The sequence below is a fragment of the Apostichopus japonicus genome, chromosome 16 (assembly GCF_037975245.1).
Source record: "Apostichopus japonicus isolate 1M-3 chromosome 16, ASM3797524v1, whole genome shotgun sequence".
Lineage (NCBI taxonomy): Eukaryota > Metazoa > Echinodermata > Holothuroidea > Aspidochirotida > Stichopodidae > Apostichopus > Apostichopus japonicus.
Genome location: NC_092576.1, coordinates 40,953,805 through 40,972,682, shown reverse-complemented (window position 1 = coordinate 40,972,682; position 18,878 = coordinate 40,953,805). Strand labels below are relative to the sequence as shown.

The 18,878-nt window shown below is 37.8% G+C and overlaps 1 protein-coding gene across 1 annotated transcript in view; it reads right to left on the bottom strand.

Annotated features, from left to right (window-relative positions):
- Window positions 1–14,799, bottom strand: part of LOC139983675 (uncharacterized) — a 31,540-nt gene extending 16,741 nt beyond the window's left edge. The window contains exons 1-4 of the mRNA XM_071997396.1: window positions 14,271–14,799; window positions 11,702–11,818; window positions 10,946–11,065; window positions 8,996–9,052 (exon numbers count right to left, since the gene is read on the bottom strand). Of these exons, the coding sequence (XP_071853497.1) occupies window positions 8,996–9,052; window positions 10,946–11,065; window positions 11,702–11,789 (265 nt within the window). The 5' untranslated portion in view covers window positions 11,790–11,818; window positions 14,271–14,799. The remainder of the gene's footprint in view (window positions 1–8,995; window positions 9,053–10,945; window positions 11,066–11,701; window positions 11,819–14,270) is intronic.
- Window positions 14,800–18,878: the final 4,079 nt, after the last annotated feature.

Below are 18,878 nucleotides of genomic sequence, written 5' to 3'. Positions count from 1 at the left end.
ATTGTCTAGTTGTCGGTAGACCTTTAAAGTTACAAAGTGTCTTACCTATTCATGTTGTATAGTTGTGGGTAGACCTTTAAAGTTACAAAGTGTCTTACCTATTACTAAGGGGCATATTGTCTAGTTGTGGGTAGACCTTTAAAGTTACAAAGTGTCTTACCTATTACTATGGGGCATATTGTCTAGTTGTTGGTAGACCTTTAAAGTAACAAAGTGTTTCACCTATTGCTATGGGGCATATTGTCAAGTTGTCGGTAGACCTTTAAAGTTACAATTAAAAGTGTCTTACTGTACCTATTACTATGGGGCATATTGTCTAGTTGTCGGTAGACCTTTAAAGTTACAAAGTGTCTTACATATTCATATGGGGCATGTTGTCTAGTTGTGGGTAGACCTTTAAAGTTACAAAGTGTCTTACCTATTACTATGGGGCATATTGTCTAGTAGTGGCTAGACCTTTAAAGTTACAAAGTGTCTTACCTATTACTATGGGGCATATTTTCTAGTTGTGGGTAGACCTTTAAAGTTACAAAGTGTCTTACCTATTACTATGGGGCATATTGTCTAGTTGTGGGTAGACCTTTAAAGTTACAAAGTGACTTACCTATTACTATGGGGCATATTGTCTAGTTGTGGGTAGACCTTTAAAGTTACAAAGTGTCTTACCTATTCATATGGGGCATGTTGTCTAGTTGTGGATAGACCTTTAAAGTTACAAAGTGTCTTACCTTTTACTATGGGGCATATTGTCTAATTGTTGGTAGACCTTTAAAGTTACAATTAAAAGTGTCTTACTGTACCTATTGCTATGGGGCATATTGTCTAGTTGTCGGTAGACCTTTAAAGTTACAAAGTGTCTTATCTATTCATATGGGGCATGTTGTATAGTTGTGGGTAGACCTTTAAAGTTACAAAGTGTCTTACCTATTACTAAGGGGCATATTGTCTAGTTGTGGGTAGACCTTTAAAGTTACAAAGTGTCTTACCTATTACTATGGGGCATATTGTCTAGTTGTGGGTAGACCTTTAAAGTTACAAAGTGACTTACCTATTACTATGGGGCATATTGTCTAGTTGTGGGTAGACCTTTAAAGTTACAAAGTGACTTACCTATTACTATGGGGTATATTGTCTAGTTGTCGGTAGACCTTTAAAGTTACAATTAAAAGTGTCTTACTTTACCTATTAATATGGGGCACATTGTCTAGTTGTGGGTAGACCTTTAAAGTTACAAAGTGTCTTACCTATTGCTATGGGGCATATTGTCTAGTTGTGGGTAGACCTTTAAAGTTACAAAGTGTCTTACCTATTCATATGGGGCATGTTGTCTAGTTGTGGATAGACCTTTAAAGTTACAAAGTGTCTTACCTTTTACTATAGGGCACATTGTCTAGTTGTTGGTAGACCTTTAAAGTTACAATTAAAAGTGTCTTACTGTACCTATTGCTATGGGGCATATTGTCTAGTTGTCGGTAGACCTTTAAAGTTACAAAGTGTCTTACCTATTCATATGGGGCATGTTGTATAGTTGTGGGTAGACCTTTAAAGTTACAAAGTGTCTTACCTATTACTATGGGGCATATTGTCTAGTTGTGGGTAGACCTTTAAAGTTACAAAGTGTCTTACCTATTACTATGGGGCATATTGTCTAGTTGTTGGTAGACCTTTAAAGTAACAAAGTGTTTTACCTATTGCTATGGGGCATATTTTCTAGTTGTGGGTAGACCTTTAAAGTTACAAAGTGTCTTACCTATTCATACAGTATGGGGCATGTTGTCTAGTTGTGGATAGACCTTTAAAGTTACAAAGTGTCTTACCTATTACTATGGGGCATATTGTCTAGTTGTTGGTAGACCTTTAAAGTTGCAATTAAAAGTGTCTTACTGTACCTATTGCTATGGGGCATATTGTCTAGTTGTCGGTAGACCTTTAAAGTTACAAAGTGTCTTACCAATTCATATGGGGGCATGTTGTATAGTTGTGGGTAGACCTTTAAAGTTACAAAGTGTCTTACCTATTACTATGGGGTATATTGTCTAGTAGTGGGTAGACCTTTAAAGTTACAAAGTGTCTTACCTATTACTATGGGGCATATTGTCTAGTTGTTTGGTAGACCTTTAAAGTTACAAAGTGTCTTACCTATTACTATGGGGCATATTGTCTAGTTGTGGGTAGACCTTTAAAGTTACAAAGTGTCTTACCTATTCATATGTGGCATGTTGTCTAGTTGTGGATAGACCTTTAAAGTTACAAAGTGTCTTACCTTTTACTATGGGGCATATTGTCTAGTTGTTGGTAGACCTTTAAAGTTACAATTAAAAGTGTCTTACTGTACCTATTGCTATGGGGCATATTATCTAGTTGTGGGTAGACCTTTAAAGTTACAAAGTGTCTTACCTATTCATATGGGGCATGTTGTATAGTTGTGGGTAGACCTTTAAAGTTACAAAGTGTCTTACCTATTACTATGGGGCATATTGTCTAGTTGTGGGTAGACCTTTAAAGTTACAAAGTGTCTTACCTATTACTATGGGGCATATTGTCTAGTTGTGGGTAGACCTTTAAAGTTACAAAGTGTCTTACCTATTACTAAGGGGCATATTGTCTAGTTGTGGATAGGCCTTTAAAGTGACAAAGTGTCTTACCTATTACTACTGTATAGGGCATATTGTCTAGTTGTGGGTAGACCTTTAAAGTTACAAAGTGTCTTACCTATTACTATGGGGCATATTGTCTAGTTGTTGGTAGACCTTTAAAGTAACAAAGTGTTTTACCTATTGCTATGGGGCATATTGTCTAGTTGTCGGTAGACCTTTAAAGTTACAATTAAAAGTGTCTTACTGTACCTATTACTATGGGGCATATTGTCTAGTTGTCGGTAGACCTTTAAAGTTACAAAGTGTCTTACATATTCACATGGGGTATGTTGTCTAGTTGTGGGTAGACCTTTAAAGTTACAAAGTGTCTTACCTATTACTATGGGGCATATTGTCTAGTTGTGGCTAGACCTTTAAAGTTACAAAGTGTCTTACCTATTCATATGGGGCATGTTGTCTAGTTGTGGATAGACCTTTAAAGTTACAAAGTGTCTTACCTTTTACTATAGGGCACATTGTCTAGTTGTTGGTAGACCTTTAAAGTTACAATTAAAAGTGTCTTACTGTACCTATTGCTATGGGGCATATTGTCTAGTTGTCGGTAGACCTTTAAAGTTACAAAGTGTCTTATCTATTCATATGGGGCATGTTGTATAGTTGTGGGTAGACCTTTAAAGTTACAAAGTGTCTTACCTATTACTAAGGGGCATATTGTCTAGTTGTGGGTAGACCTTTAAAGTTACAAAGTGTCTTACCTATTACTATGGGGCATATTGTCTAGTTGTGGGTAGACCTTTAAAGTTACAAAGTGACTTACCTATTACTATGGGGCATATTGTCTAGTTGTGGGTAGACCTTTAAAGTTACAAAGTGACTTACCTATTACTATGGGGTATATTGTCTAGTTGTCGGTAGACCTTTAAAGTTACAATTAAAAGTGTCTTACTTTACCTATTACTATGGGGCACATTGTCTAGTTGTGGGTAGACCTTTAAAGTTACAAAGTGTCTTACCTATTGCTATGGGGCATATTGTCTAGTTGTGGGTAGACCTTTAAAGTTACAAAGTGTCTTACCTATTCATATGGGGCATGTTGTCTAGTTGTGGATAGACCTTTAAAGTTACAAAGTGTCTTACCTTTTACTATAGGGCACATTGTCTAGTTGTTGGTAGACCTTTAAAGTTACAATTAAAAGTGTCTTACTGTACCTATTGCTATGGGGCATATTGTCTAGTTGTCGGTAGACCTTTAAAGTTACAAAGTGTCTTACCTATTCATATGGGGCATGTTGTATAGTTGTGGGTAGACCTTTAAAGTTACAAAGTGTCTTACCTATTACTATGGGGCATATTGTCTAGTTGTGGGTAGACCTTTAAAGTTACAAAGTGTCTTACCTATTACTATGGGGCATATTGTCTAGTTGTTGGTAGACCTTTAAAGTAACAAAGTGTTTTACCTATTGCTATGGGGCATATTTTCTAGTTGTGGGTAGACCTTTAAAGTTACAAAGTGTCTTACCTATTCATACAGTATGGGGCATGTTGTCTAGTTGTGGATAGACCTTTAAAGTTACAAAGTGTCTTACCTATTACTATGGGGCATATTGTCTAGTTGTTGGTAGACCTTTAAAGTTGCAATTAAAAGTGTCTTACTGTACCTATTGCTATGGGGCATATTGTCTAGTTGTCGGTAGACCTTTAAAGTTACAAAGTGTCTTACCTATTCATATGGGGGCATGTTGTATAGTTGTGGGTAGACCTTTAAAGTTACAAAGTGTCTTACCTATTACTATGGGGTATATTGTCTAGTAGTGGGTAGACCTTTAAAGTTACAAAGTGTCTTACCTATTACTATGGGGCATATTGTCTAGTTGTTTGGTAGACCTTTAAAGTTACAAAGTGTCTTACCTATTACTATGGGGCATATTGTCTAGTTGTCGGTAGACCTTTAAAGTTACAAAGTGACTTACCTATTAATATGGGGCATATTGTCTAGTTGTCGGTAGACCTTTAAAGTTACAATTAAAAGTGTCTTACTGTACCTATTACTATGGGGCACATTGTCTAGTTGTGGCTAGACCTTTAAAGTTACAAAGTGTCTTACCTATTACTATGGGGCATATTTTCTAGTTGTGGGTAGACCTTTAAAGTTACAAAGTGTCTTACCTATTACTATGGGGCATATTTTCTAGTTGTGGGTAGACCTTTAAAGTTACAAAGTGTCTTACCTATTACTATGGGGCATATTGTCTAGTTGTGGGTAGACCTTTAAAGTTACAAAGTGTCTTACCTATTACTATGGGGCATATTGTCTAGTTGTGGGTAGACCTTTAAAGTTACAAAGTGTCTTACCTATTCATATGGGGCATGTTGTCTAGTTGTGGATAGACCTTTAAAGTTACAAAGTGTCTTACCTTTTACTATGGGGCATATTGTCTAGTTGTTGGTAGACCTTTAAAGTTACAATTAAAAGTGTCTTACTGTACCTATTGCTATGGGGCATATTGTCTAGTTGTCGGTAGACCTTTAAAGTTACAAAGTGTCTTACCTATTCATATGGGGCATGTTGTATAGTTGTGGGTAGACCTTTAAAGTTACAAAGTGTCTTACCTATTACTATGGGGCATATTGTCTAGTTGTGGGTAGACCTTTAAAGTTACAAAGTGTCTTACCTATTACTATGGGGCATATTGTCTAGTTGTTGGTAGACCTTTAAAGTAACAAAGTGTTTTACCTATTGCTATGGGGCATATTGTCTAGTTGTGGGTAGACCTTTAAAGTTACAAAGTGTCTTACCTATTCATATGGGGCATGTTGTCTAGTTGTGGGTAGACCTTTAAAGTTACAAAGTGTCTTACCTATTACTATGGGGCATATTGTCTAGTTGTGGGTAGACCTTTAAAGTTACAAAGTGTCTTACCTATTACAATGGGGCATATTTTCTAGTTGTGGGTAGACCTTTAAAGTTACAAAGTGTCTTACCTATTCATATGGGGCATGTTGTCTAGTTGTGGGTAGACCTTTAAAGTTACAAAGTGTCTTACCTATTACTATGGGGCATATTGTCTAGTTGTGGGTAGACCTTTAAAGTTACAAAGTGTCTTACCTATTACTATGGGGCATATTGTCTAGTTGTGGGTAGACCTTTAAAGTTACAAAGTGTCTTACCTATTACTATGGGGCATATTGTCTAGTTGTGGGTAGACCTTTAAAGTTACAAAGTGTCTTACCTATTGCTATGGGGCATATTGTCAAGTTGTCGGTAGACCTTCAAAGTTACAATTAAAAGTGTCTTACTGTACCTATTACTATGGGGCATATTGTCTAGTTGTGGGTAGACCTTTAAAGTTACAAAGTGTCTTACCTATTGCTATGGGGCATATTGTCTAGTTGTGGGTAGACCTTTAAAGTTACAAAGTGTCTTACTGTACCTATTCATATGGGGCATGTTGTCTAGTTGTGGGTAGACCTTTAAAGTTACAAAGTGACTTACCTATTACTATGGGGCATATTGTCTAGTTGTCGGTAGACCTTTAAAGTTACAAAGTGACTTACCTATTAATATGGGGCATATTGTCTAGTTGTCGGTAGACCTTTAAAGTTACAATTAAAAGTGTCTTACTGTACCTATTACTATGGGGCACATTGTCTAGTTGTGGCTAGACCTTTAAAGTTACAAAGTGTCTTACCTATTACTATGGGGCATATTTTCTAGTTGTGGGTAGACCTTTAAAGTTACAAAGTGTCTTACCTATTACTATGGGGCATATTTTCTAGTTGTGGGTAGACCTTTAAAGTTACAAAGTGTCTTACCTATTACTATGGGGCATATTGTCTAGTTGTGGGTAGACCTTTAAAGTTACAAAGTGTCTTACCTATTGCTATGGGGCATATTGTCTAGTTGTGGGTAGACCTTTAAAGTTACAAAGTGTCTTACCTATTCATATGGGGCATGTTGTCTAGTTGTGGATAGACCTTTAAAGTTACAAAGTGTCTTACCTTTTACTATGGGGCATATTGTCTAGTTGTTGGTAGACCTTTAAAGTTACAATTAAAAGTGTCTTACTGTACCTATTGCTATGGGGCATATTGTCTAGTTGTCGGTAGACCTTTAAAGTTACAAAGTGTCTTACCTATTCATATGGGGCATGTTGTATAGTTGTGGGTAGACCTTTAAAGTTACAAAGTGTCTTACCTATTACTATGGGGCATATTGTCTAGATGTGGGTAGACTTTTAAAGTTACAAAGTGTCTTACCTATTACTATGGGGCATATTGTCTAGTTGTGGGTAGACCTTTAAAGTTACAAAGTGTTTTACCTATTGCTATGGGGCATATTGTCAAGTTGTCGGTAGACCTTTAAAGTTACAATTAAAAGTGTCTTACTGTACCTATTACTATGGGGCATATTGTCTAGTTGTGGGTAGACCTTTAAAGTTACAAAGTGTCTTACCTATTGCTATGGGGCATATTGTCAAGTTGTCGGTAGACCTTCAAAGTTACAATTAAAAGTGTCTTACTGTACCTATTACTATGGGGCATATTGTCTAGTTGTGGGTAGACCTTTAAAGTTACAAAGTGTCTTACCTATTGCTATGGGGCATATTGTCTAGTTGTGGGTAGACCTTTAAAGTTACAAAGTGTCTTACCTATTGCTATGGGGCATATTGTCTAGTTGTGGGTAGACCTTTAAAGTTACAAAGTGTCTTACTGTACCTATTCATATGGGGCATGTTGTCTAGTTGTGGGTAGACCTTTAAAGTTACAAAGTGTCTTACCTATTACTATGGGGCATATTGTCTAGTTGTGGGTAGACCTTTAAAGTTACAAAGTGTCTTACCTATTGCTATGGGGCATATTGTCTAGTTGTGGGTAGACCTTTAAAGTTACAAAGTGTCTTACCTATTCATATGGGGCATGTTGTCTAGTTGTGGATAGACCTTTAAAGTTACAAAGTGTCTTACCTTTTACTATGGGGCATATTGTCTAGTTGTTGGTAGACCTTTAAAGTTACAATTAAAAGTGTCTTACTGTACCTATTGCTATGGGGCATATTGTCTAGTTGTCGGTAGACCTTTAAAGTTACAAAGTGTCTTACCTATTCATATGGGGCATGTTGTATAGTTGTGGGTAGACCTTTAAAGTTACAAAGTGTCTTACCTATTACTATGGGGCATATTGTCTAGATGTGGGTAGACTTTTAAAGTTACAAAGTGTCTTACCTATTACTATGGGGCATATTGTCTAGTTGTGGGTAGACCTTTAAAGTTACAAAGTGTTTTACCTATTGCTATGGGGCATATTGTCAAGTTGTCGGTAGACCTTTAAAGTTACAATTAAAAGTGTCTTACTGTACCTATTACTATGGGGCATATTGTCTAGTTGTGGGTAGACCTTTAAAGTTACAAAGTGTCTTACCTATTGCTATGGGGCATATTGTCAAGTTGTCGGTAGACCTTCAAAGTTACAATTAAAAGTGTCTTACTGTACCTATTACTATGGGGCATATTGTCTAGTTGTGGGTAGACCTTTAAAGTTACAAAGTGTCTTACCTATTGCTATGGGGCATATTGTCTAGTTGTGGGTAGACCTTTAAAGTTACAAAGTGTCTTACTGTACCTATTCATATGGGGCATGTTGTCTAGTTGTGGGTAGACCTTTAAAGTTACAAAGTGTCTTACCTTTTACTATGGGGCATATTGTCTAGTTGTTGATAGACCTTTAAAGTTACAGTACAATTAAAAGTGTCTTACTGTACCTATTACTATGGGGCATATTGTCTAGTTGTCGGTAGACCTTTAAAGTTACAAAGTGTCTTACATATTCATATGGGGCATGTTGTCTAGTTGTGGGTAGACCTTTAAAGTTACAAAGTGTCTTACCTATTACTATGGGGCATATTGTCTAGTTGTGGGTAGACCTTTAAAGTTACAAAGTGTCTTACCTATTACTATGGGGCATATTTTCTAGTTGTGGGTAGACCTTTAAAGTTACAAAGTGTCTTACCTATTACTATGGGGCATATTGTCTAGTTGTGGGTAGACCTTTAAAGTTACAAAGTGTCTTACCTATTCATATGGGGCATGTTGTCTAGTTGTGGGTAGACCTTTAAAGTTACAAAGTGTTTTACCTATTGCTATGGGGCATATTGTCTAGTTGTCGGTAAACCTTTAAAGTTACAATTAAAAGTGTCTTACTGTACCTATTACTATGGGGCATATTGTCTAGTTGTGGGTAGACCTTTAAAGTTACAAAGTGTCTTACCTATTACTATGGGGCATATTGTCCAGATGTCAATAGATCTTTAAGGTTACAATCAAAAGTTTCTTACCTATTACTATGGGGGATATTGTCTAGTTGTCAGTAGACCTTTAAAGTTACAATCAAAAATTTCTTACCTATTACTTGCACATTATCATCCTGCAGCTCTCGCTTAATGTTGACATCTGCAAGATCTGATTGTAAATAAATACAAAATTGGTTACAATATTACAACAAATTTGTACATGCCAAAATGATATTCTGGTAATTGAATTATGAATATGATTTATGCAGAAAACATGCCAGCAATTATCTGCATTTTAAGGTCAAAACCATATTCTTATAGCATTTTGTATGGCAAAGATATGAAATTTTCTCAATTTGGCGGTATTATGTGCATTCATCTGGCAACAACGAAGTGAATGATGTGGTCAAAGTTAAATAACTTCTTTCCATTGCATCCTCCTGTAGTTCTCCCAGTAACATCACACTCCTTACAAGCGCATCTCAGAATTAAAGGTATAACTCCTCTAGGAAATTTTCAGAGGCCAATATGACTCCTACGAGCTGGTATAACGTTTCCCAGCAACACAATACGCACTGCTCCACAGCCAATTGAAAACTTGCATACAGCTAGCACTATCGTGAACAAGCGGAAAGTTGCTCGCACATAACACACAGTACAGTTATACAGTAGTCCTATAGGAGAACAGAGATACGGATTGGAATCTAGGACACCTGAGAACTTTGTGGTAACAGTACCCAGATTCGTATGCTGTTTATAGCTAAGGATGCACATGCCACATTAAAAGAAATGAATCTGTTGTCGCTAGAAGCAGAGGGCGGCATTGAGTTGACTTTCAAATTGGGAATATGTTGAGACAAGATGTGCTAAGAGAATACCTTCAAATTTCCTTTCCGCAAGACATCAGGCTTGGGGTAATCGTAATCAGTAATCGTAATCGATTACAATCGATTACATTTTTTGAAGTAATCGTAATCGTAATCGATTACTTTAGTGAAAATTACAAAGTAATCGTAATCGATTACAAGGGCAAAGTAATCGTAATCGTATAACATTTATGATTACAGTGAAATTTGAATGAGAAGGGCAAAATTAGTAGAAATGATTAAAACTAATTCTTACTATTGGCTTTTAGTGTGACCAAAGAAGTGTTCCTGCTTCTAGAATTCTCTAGCACAATTAACCTATACTAAGAAGTACTGGGGATTTGATCACCATATTCAAGGATTTTTTATCACCTGAATTATTCTGTTCAATGCTGCCTCTCAGCGTTCACAATCCTTTTGCATACACAACTGGTTGTCTATTTAAATTGTCTGTTTAAATTGTATTTTTTACTGGACTTATGGGTTACACATCTTAAACGTGTTAAGGCATAAATGTGTAATGCCTGGTAGGAATTGTAGATATACTTCCACAATTTTGTCTGTATCCATACTGTAAATGCCCTTCCTTTGCCCTATTTCATTGCCCTATTTCCCGGCAGAGAGTTATATTAAACAGATATGCAGAGGATTGTGCAAGTAACCACAATGTAATCATGATTGTAATCACGATTACATTACAATGTAATCGTAATCGTAATCGATTACTTCAACTTTAGGCTGTAATCGTAATCATACATTCTCAAGTAATCGTAATCGTAATCCATTACATTCAGATGTAATCGCCCCAAGCCTGCAAGACATGTTATATTGCTTAGAAGAGATCTTGCTAAGTACTATTGAATCCTGATTATTGTGGCAGTTTCCTGCATATATTGAGTAAGGTTGTAAGAAAGGTTAAATCTAGTGTTACTGTTGCAATAATTAATGGAGAAGACTAATTGGAGACTGTTTTGGCATCTTCTGTGTGAACTTCTTAAACCTACTCTTCAGTCAGATGTCATCAATAGGGAACAGATGACCAATTAACACATCATACACATGCCCTATGTACAATGGAACATATTAAGCCATCTGTTTACATTCAGCTACTTTTACGAAACACCTTGGATCATAAATGGAACGTAACTTGCAAAAACCTCTCACTTATTAACTTTATAATTTATGCATAAACTGACCATAATCTTCCATTACATCTTCATCTTGGTTGTCAACCTCTTGTTTCATCACAAAGTCTTCATATTTTCCTTGTCTGTCATCATTACCAGACAGGTTCCTGATATCACTTTGAAAGTAACCTGAAAATGGAATAACAAAAAACAGGAGTTAATTTTTTTTTTTATTTACAGACCATGATCATCATGTCAGCAAGAACCTTGACAGGTTTCACAACATTCAGGCAATGTGCAAAACTTTTATTTTCAGTAAACCATTCCTTGTTTACAGTATTTCTTTTTTAAAGGTAAATATAACAAAATTTCATTGTAAAGAGTCTGAATATTAGAATTTATCAGATTCAACAGAAGATTGTGAATCCTAACATCTAAAAACAATAATTATTTATAAAGTATTAAAAGAATGCTTGTTTTCTATTTAAGTTCAGTTTTGTTTTTAGCATGATCAAAGAATTTTAAATGAAAAGACCCACCTGTAGAGTAGACACTCATTTAGCTGATGTGTTCTAAACCAAAAATTTCTGAGGGAAATGGTTTTGATTTATCATGTTTCAGCATTGTATGTTAACAATTGTGTTTACATCCCAGCAGAACATACACTTCCCAATCTTACCATCTAACATATCTGCAAACAAGTTTCTTAAATACTATTTCATTTTCATACTGTATCTAGTAAATCATAATATTATTAAGAAAAGAGGTCAATCAAGAATATCTACTTTATATAATTGTTTATCTATCAACAAGATCTAACAGTACCTCTTTCACCCTTCTCTTCTTTGATCCATCCATTTTTAAAGATAATGTCTTCATCAGATGGTTCTTGTTTTACAGTGATGCTATTCATATCTTCTATTGATATGCAGAATGGTACACCTAAGGAAGAAGAAACATTCAAACATTTGTAATCTTGGAGAGTACAGTAACTGTCCTGTAAAGAAAATTCTAAGTTTGAATTTACGATCTTCCCGACTTATAGCAACTGTACACCCCAACTTTGAGTGACCAGTTTTACAAAAGTGATGAATGCCAAACCAGCTTAACTATTAAGTCTTATACAGTACTGTAAACAGCTATGCTCATTACATTACATTTAATCTCCTCTCGAGTCCTCCATATATGTCCAGGGCAGACAAAGAGAGGGGTCAGGGGGGCCCGGGGGGTACAGTCCTGAGGTCATCTACAGTGTTTGGAAATAAGTCAGTCGATTGAGAGGGCCAGGAAGGTATAAGACAAAGATCAGTTTATATTCTCATTTTTATAATCATAGGCTCTATGTCAACATAAGGAAAATTAGGAGAACAAAATGCATACCCATTGACCCAAATGTCCCCATGGCAGGAAACTGTCTGTCAATGCCCTTGGATGTGTCATCCTATGTGGAAAGTTGCCACATTTTATGTAATGCAGTACCCAAATGACACTAGACAATAGGCACAGTTCATAGGCCTAGGCCAATCATAATGACATAATACCTGTCTATCCACCTCGACCTTGTTCTCTCTACAAAGCCATTGTAAATATGTACATCTTGCCTAACCCATAGTGTTGATATGACATTGTGATCAGTAGAACCACATATCACTAATACAAAAGTGCTGATGCATCATGATCTTGATCAAACTCCAGGTCTGATGAGCTGGTCTGAGATGAAGCGGTTGCACTTACAATTTTTATTTTAGAAAAATATCTTTCATGCATGCATGGTGCACTGTATCAAATATCTTGTGTTGTTCTCATAAAGTGTTGGTGTACAGTTGTAGACTAAGTTACAAAACAATGCTCACTTTCAAGCCATGTCTTCTTAAAGGGTTATGTTTGATTAATGGTGTATTCTACAATTGCTCCCCTTGTCTAAAAGGCTACAGCACTTACTTCTATAGTAATAACATTACTATAGAAGTAACATAAGTCAACATAAGTTTCCTTAATATTTTCTGTCAGAACTCCGAAGGTAGACTGAGGCTAATGTAAACAATTCATGTCGTATGAAGTTACATTATCAAATGGTGGGGCTTATTGGCAGAGCAGCCCTGCGAATAGACAGACACATACACCTTATTCACAGGGCAGCCCTGCGAATAGCCGGACAGGGGGGTGTCCCCCTCCCCTTTGGATTTTTTTGCATTTCCAGGTGGCCTCAGATGCAATTTGGTGCAATATAGCACACTTCAACACCCACTCCATTTTGTAAATAATTTTGCATTTTCACTTGGCCTTCGATGCAATTTGGTGCTCCAAATGAGATTTTTTTTCTGATTTGGAAATGAAAAAGGGGTTTTCTGACTTTCTGAGCGGGGGGGGGGGGGCGGAATGATACTTCCGCCCCCCATATTTCTCACTGGGGGGCTGGAGCCCCCCCCAGCCCCCCCGTTCCTACGCCCTTGTTCACAGGGCAGCCCTGCGAATAGCCAGACACATACACCTTATTTCCAGGGCAGCCATGTGAATAGCCAGACACAAGCATCTTATTTGCAGGGCTGGCCTGCGAATAGCCAGACACATATACACCTTATTCGCAGGGCAGCCTTAGACTGGGTTAACGGGCTCAGTAACTTTTGGGGCTATTCGAGTTTGCTTTTGGGCACCAGCTATCTTTTTGAGAGTCTTAATTGGGAGCCTCTATATTTTGAGGAATTTATTGGCCTTTGGGATTCCTATCTTAATGCTGTTAGGATTGGTTTTGGGAGCCTTGGGCCTTAAGATTGAACCAGTGTAGCATTAGTACCGCCAACATAAAAAATGTCATCCCTCATTTTCACCTTTGTTTTTGCAGAGTGACTGCTCATTTGCATGTAAACGTGTGGGAGGGGGGGGGGGTGTCACAACCTTGACCATATTGGCTTTCAGGCAATATCGGCTTTTGGGGAATCCCAAGATAAGCTCCCTTAAAATACGCTTTTAAAATTGAACTACTGGGGTTCCAAAATTAGCTCATGAAGTGGCTAAGACTATTTGGGCTCAAAAGGTTGGATTTTTCAAGGCCCCTAAATTGACTGGTATCAATAGCAAAACCTAATAATAAACCTATTTTCAAAATCGTCACAGCCCTGCGAATAAGGTGTCTGTGTACGTTATTCGCCAGGCTGCCCTGCGAATAATCACTTCGTTATTAAATTGCTGCATTTGTAGATATAAGAGTTACAGCCATTTACCATGTAGGCTACTAGTATAGACTACTAGCAAAAGTGTTAACGTTATGCCTAGGCTAGTAGCAGTAGTGCACGAATTGACCGCTTAACTACATGTATATATTGGTGCCTAGGTTTACGTAATTAATAAAAAAAAAAATACAAAGTTTAGAACAGTCGTGGAACTGATACCATACCTGTCGTGAGGGAATGGACACCTGATTCCGTCACACAACTGATTCGAAGATTGAACCGATCCTTAAATCAAAATCAATCACACATATTGAAATGTTTAGAGGTGAATCTGCAATTATTTTTGAGGTATCCACGTTTTACTTGCCTGCCACATACTGTCAACTAGCCAACACTAGTTTTTTCTTTCAATGCAAGTGAGAGGTAGCATGTATCTCCATTTAATGCCCGTTAACGTACAACTATGTGTCTGTAGCAGAGGTAACCGAGGCAGTAAGAACACGTATGTATCAGTGGGTAGAGTATTGTCATGCATGTGAACTCCTCTCTCTCTGACACCTGTTGTTTCACCCTTTGTTTTTGCTCAAATCAAGAGGAGTTTAACCCCTGGTCGCCCTCGCGAGATCGCGGTCCTACGGGGGATAATAAAGATTGTTTTTTTTTTTATAGAACACTTGTTCTTGCTCAGCATATCAGAACAGTACATATACATACATGATTCATGGTAAGTCACAACTTCCTAGAAAAGTATCAGCACATCGGGAAATAACATGTAGCACGCTAATAGTTAAACCGGAAGTAAGGACTAATTAATTATACAATTGTGTATTTATAAGTAAATTGGCCTGACGTTTCGATCGCAGGAGATTCTCCAGGGGCCAAATGACAGGTAACAGTTATAGAAGGGACAAATACACGCACAGAATACAGGCAGGTTACTGAGCAGGGTGAACACGAAGAGAAAGTTGTAAGAGGATTAGTAGATAAGGGATGGAGAGAAGAAAGAAAGAAACCAACGGGGGGGGGGGGAGCTAGGAGATAAACTTTAGAGGGACAAAGAGAGGATTAAGGGAAGAGGGTAGGGAATAAACTACAGAAGGACAAAGAATGAAAGGTGTTGAGAATAAAAGGGTGGAAGAGAGCTACGAAAAGAAGAGTGACGGGGGGGGGGGGGCTCTTGATACACAGGCTCTGAAGTGGATAAGCAGTTTGCTCACAGTTTTGCTTTATTTTGATTAAACGATTTTTTATACACAAGATGACACACTATATCATGGAGGTAATGTACGGGTCGCATAGCCATTGCAGAAGTTCTCACCAGCTAACTCTACTACCTCTCACTGGATATGGATGACACGTTGGCCACACATGGCACCTTCAGCTTTCCGTATCATATGATTCCGTCCATTTTTAGCTACGGGAGCCTACATTTCCCGTCCCTTGTTAAACAGGCCTGTTTAATCAGCAAATAAAACATTGCCGTTTGCTGCTATTGAAAGGCCTATAAAGTGGTTCAAAAATTTCAAAAAATTTAACAATATTTGAACCACTAGCCTATGTCATTGTTTCGTTAGTGACAAACTTACTTACATATTTGCATTCTTACAAACATACATACATTACCACGACTTGACAGGAGAATTGGCACGCTATACAAAAACATCGGTTGGCGCGCAGCGTACAAGAACATTCCTGGTTTTGATACCCCCAGATCACCGGAAATGACACTTCTCGGGCTTGAAAATGACCAACCAGATGTACACTTTTGCCTGAGAACCTAGTATTTCCCAATAGTTTTTTCCCCATCCATAACCTTTTTGAAGATTGTCACCAGTCACATCATGTTCGACCTCATCGCATCTCCTGTTTTTTTGTAGGTGATTTCACGTCGCGGCCCACAATACCCGACAGCCCCACTTTTGAAGGTTTTAAGACAAATATTTTTTCAGAATTTCAAAATTCACATTTCTCGTGATTAAACTCACTTCAAAACATACCCATAATGCTGCAAAAAATTATGGACAACCAATATAGAAAAACCTCCTTGAACCCCTAACAGACTGGTCAAAATTGCACGAGTAGAGGGAAGTATGATGAAGAATGTTGGTCAGGAAATTTTCGAAAATTCAGACACAGTTAATTTATGGTGTACAAATATTGAAACCTCTTATAACGGCTATTATAAAACTTCGTTGAAGGAAATGAAAAAAATACCAGATATTTCCGAAACCGAACACTACACACATAGATGAAGGAGGCGGGGGGGGGGGGCCTAACGAAATATTTCGTTCTGAAAATTCGGGCAATATGCTGAGAATTTTTCGGGCACCTACTGAAAGAAAAATAAATTGAAATGATGTAGCTAAAGGAAATGAATAATTTAAAAATTATCTGCTTGGTAATTAAAATAAAGTTCTAAGCTTGGCCGACTAATTCGCCATTACTAATGTAAAAGAGAGTTTTGACATAATTGGGCCTCCGTGCTTTTTCTCCATCTTCATAGGACAATTCGTTGTTTACATGAGCATCCCGCTGTATACTGCTCAACTTTCACTGACCGTACGGTACATGATGGCATGCGATGTAATAACCGATGCTTGTGTAGCACCCCTAAATTTTTGGTAAATTAGGAAGTACTAGAATTTAGATTTCCCCTCCCTGTGATAAGTTCCCCCTACGAATTTCTTGGTGCTCATTGAGTTCAATGGCCTGTCACTTCATTGCAGGAAGTCTTAATGACTAAGCCTATATGCTTGGAATGACATTGCTTTGTCCTCCATGTGTACCAGAGAGTAGAACCACCACATAACCCATTAGCGAGCTAAGCTGTCCCCAGAGTGAGAGAGATCTTCTGCAAACAGGTGACCCAGTGTTCACCTCTTTATGTAAGAACTCATTCTCTGGGACTTCGTCACTAAGTTGTTTACACCTGTTGTCTTAGTGGTTATTTGAGCAATGTTGGTGTTTTCCGGTAATGAGAAAGCCGATCAACTGGTTCATTTATCTCCTTATTTGGGCTGGGCAGGAAGTTGTATTGTTTTAGGGTACTGTCCCTTGGCTCTATAAGAAGGCCAGTTTACCACTCACTTGACAGCCCTCAGCCGTCGTTGGGATGTCGGAGACATCACCATTAGAAATTACACTATAATTTCTATACAGATTACTCTGTGATGGCTCCAAGCACACAGAGATGTTTTATATCTATATTAATTAAAGTCATACCATCGATTGATATACACAACAATCCGTGTGTAATTTAGTATAACTATGTGTTCCATTGATGACATATAGCCAATGTTGTTTATTCCGTTATGATTATTTCTGTATTGTGTACTCAATAGATCACACTAAGCCGATATGCTACATGTGTATGAGAGTTTACCCTTTTGTGGAATCCATATTAGCTGATGTATGTCCTGTAGCTCCCTTGGTGACAGTTCTTGTCAGAGGTTGACCCTAAATAGTTTTGCTACTGTTTGGTGGTACATATGCTATGTTTATGAGAGACTTATTATATAGGGTATATATTGTGTTATATTATTTTAGTAGTTATGCATTTAGGTGTCTATTAGGAACATGCTAGTAATTGGGTTAGGGCAATTAGCACTGAGACTTACTGCATTGGTGTCTGTCATTGACTGCCACGTCGGCTAGATGTGAGCTTTATTACTTATAATGCTATTTACTGGAAACATATTTCCTTTATATTTAGCCTTAATGTACTTGTTGTAGATTTATCCCATATTGTATTGCTTATATTATACGTAAGTTAGTGCCACTCAGTCACTCACTTGACAGCCCTTAGCCGTCGTTAGGATGTCGGAGACATCACCATTAGAAATTACTCTATAATTTCTATACAGGTCCTTTGGGTTTGGGTGGGCGTGACTAAACGCCCTGGTCGTAAGATGCCCCCTCCCCACCAGGTCATGATGTTCCCCGGATTCGAAAGACGGTCGAGCGGGTCTAGAGAGGGAGTGAGCCCCAACCCCCAACAAGTGATCCATCCCAAGATGGGATTGACAGTGGTTTTATTGTTAATTATTGTTAATGACAATTAGTGACAGTTGTTGTTTAATTCCATTTGTTATCCTATTTTCTCTTTCTTTCTTTATTTCGTAGTTATGAATATATGTCTCGCATAACTATATATATATGCTTTATGTGTTAGTCTGTTTGTTTGTGTGTTGAGTCAGACGAGCCAGTAGTTACAGCAGTAGTTTTAGTATTAGTAAGGTAGGGTCCTTATACGTCACGAGGCGCATAGTCGATATGTGTGCTTAATGACATCGAGTATCTCGGTGCAGGTAGTTGACCCCATTACAGCCGAAGAACCCCCGCTTCCCTAAAGGCTAATGTCCCCTGGATGGGAGCGATCAACCTGGGGTTACACTTGCTTATATGATATTGACATTAACATGTTGAACGCGCGCGGAGCGCGCGAAAATGTTGGTTATGTTTTTCGGGCAAGTCGTTACAGCTCCCCAAATCAAATTGGGCTCCTTTCGCCTTTGACTACACACATAGAAGGTTTTGAGGCTGTTCATCCTGGAACGTTTTCATGCTCACTGATATTATGTAATATCTGCTGTTTGCTTTACAAATTCGAACAGGCGCGTAGCGAGGAATTTACCAAGGAGGGGCGAAGCCTGTAGGCAAACTATCTAAGCGGAGCGCCACTTTGAGTTGGCGCGAAGCTTGCAAGAAAATTTTGGCCGAAAATGCCTTCCAGATCGCTGGGAATGACACTTCACAGGCCTTGTAAAATTGCATTTAAGCATTTTATATTTTAATATTACTAGCGATATCATAAAAGAAAAACGCTCGGGGGG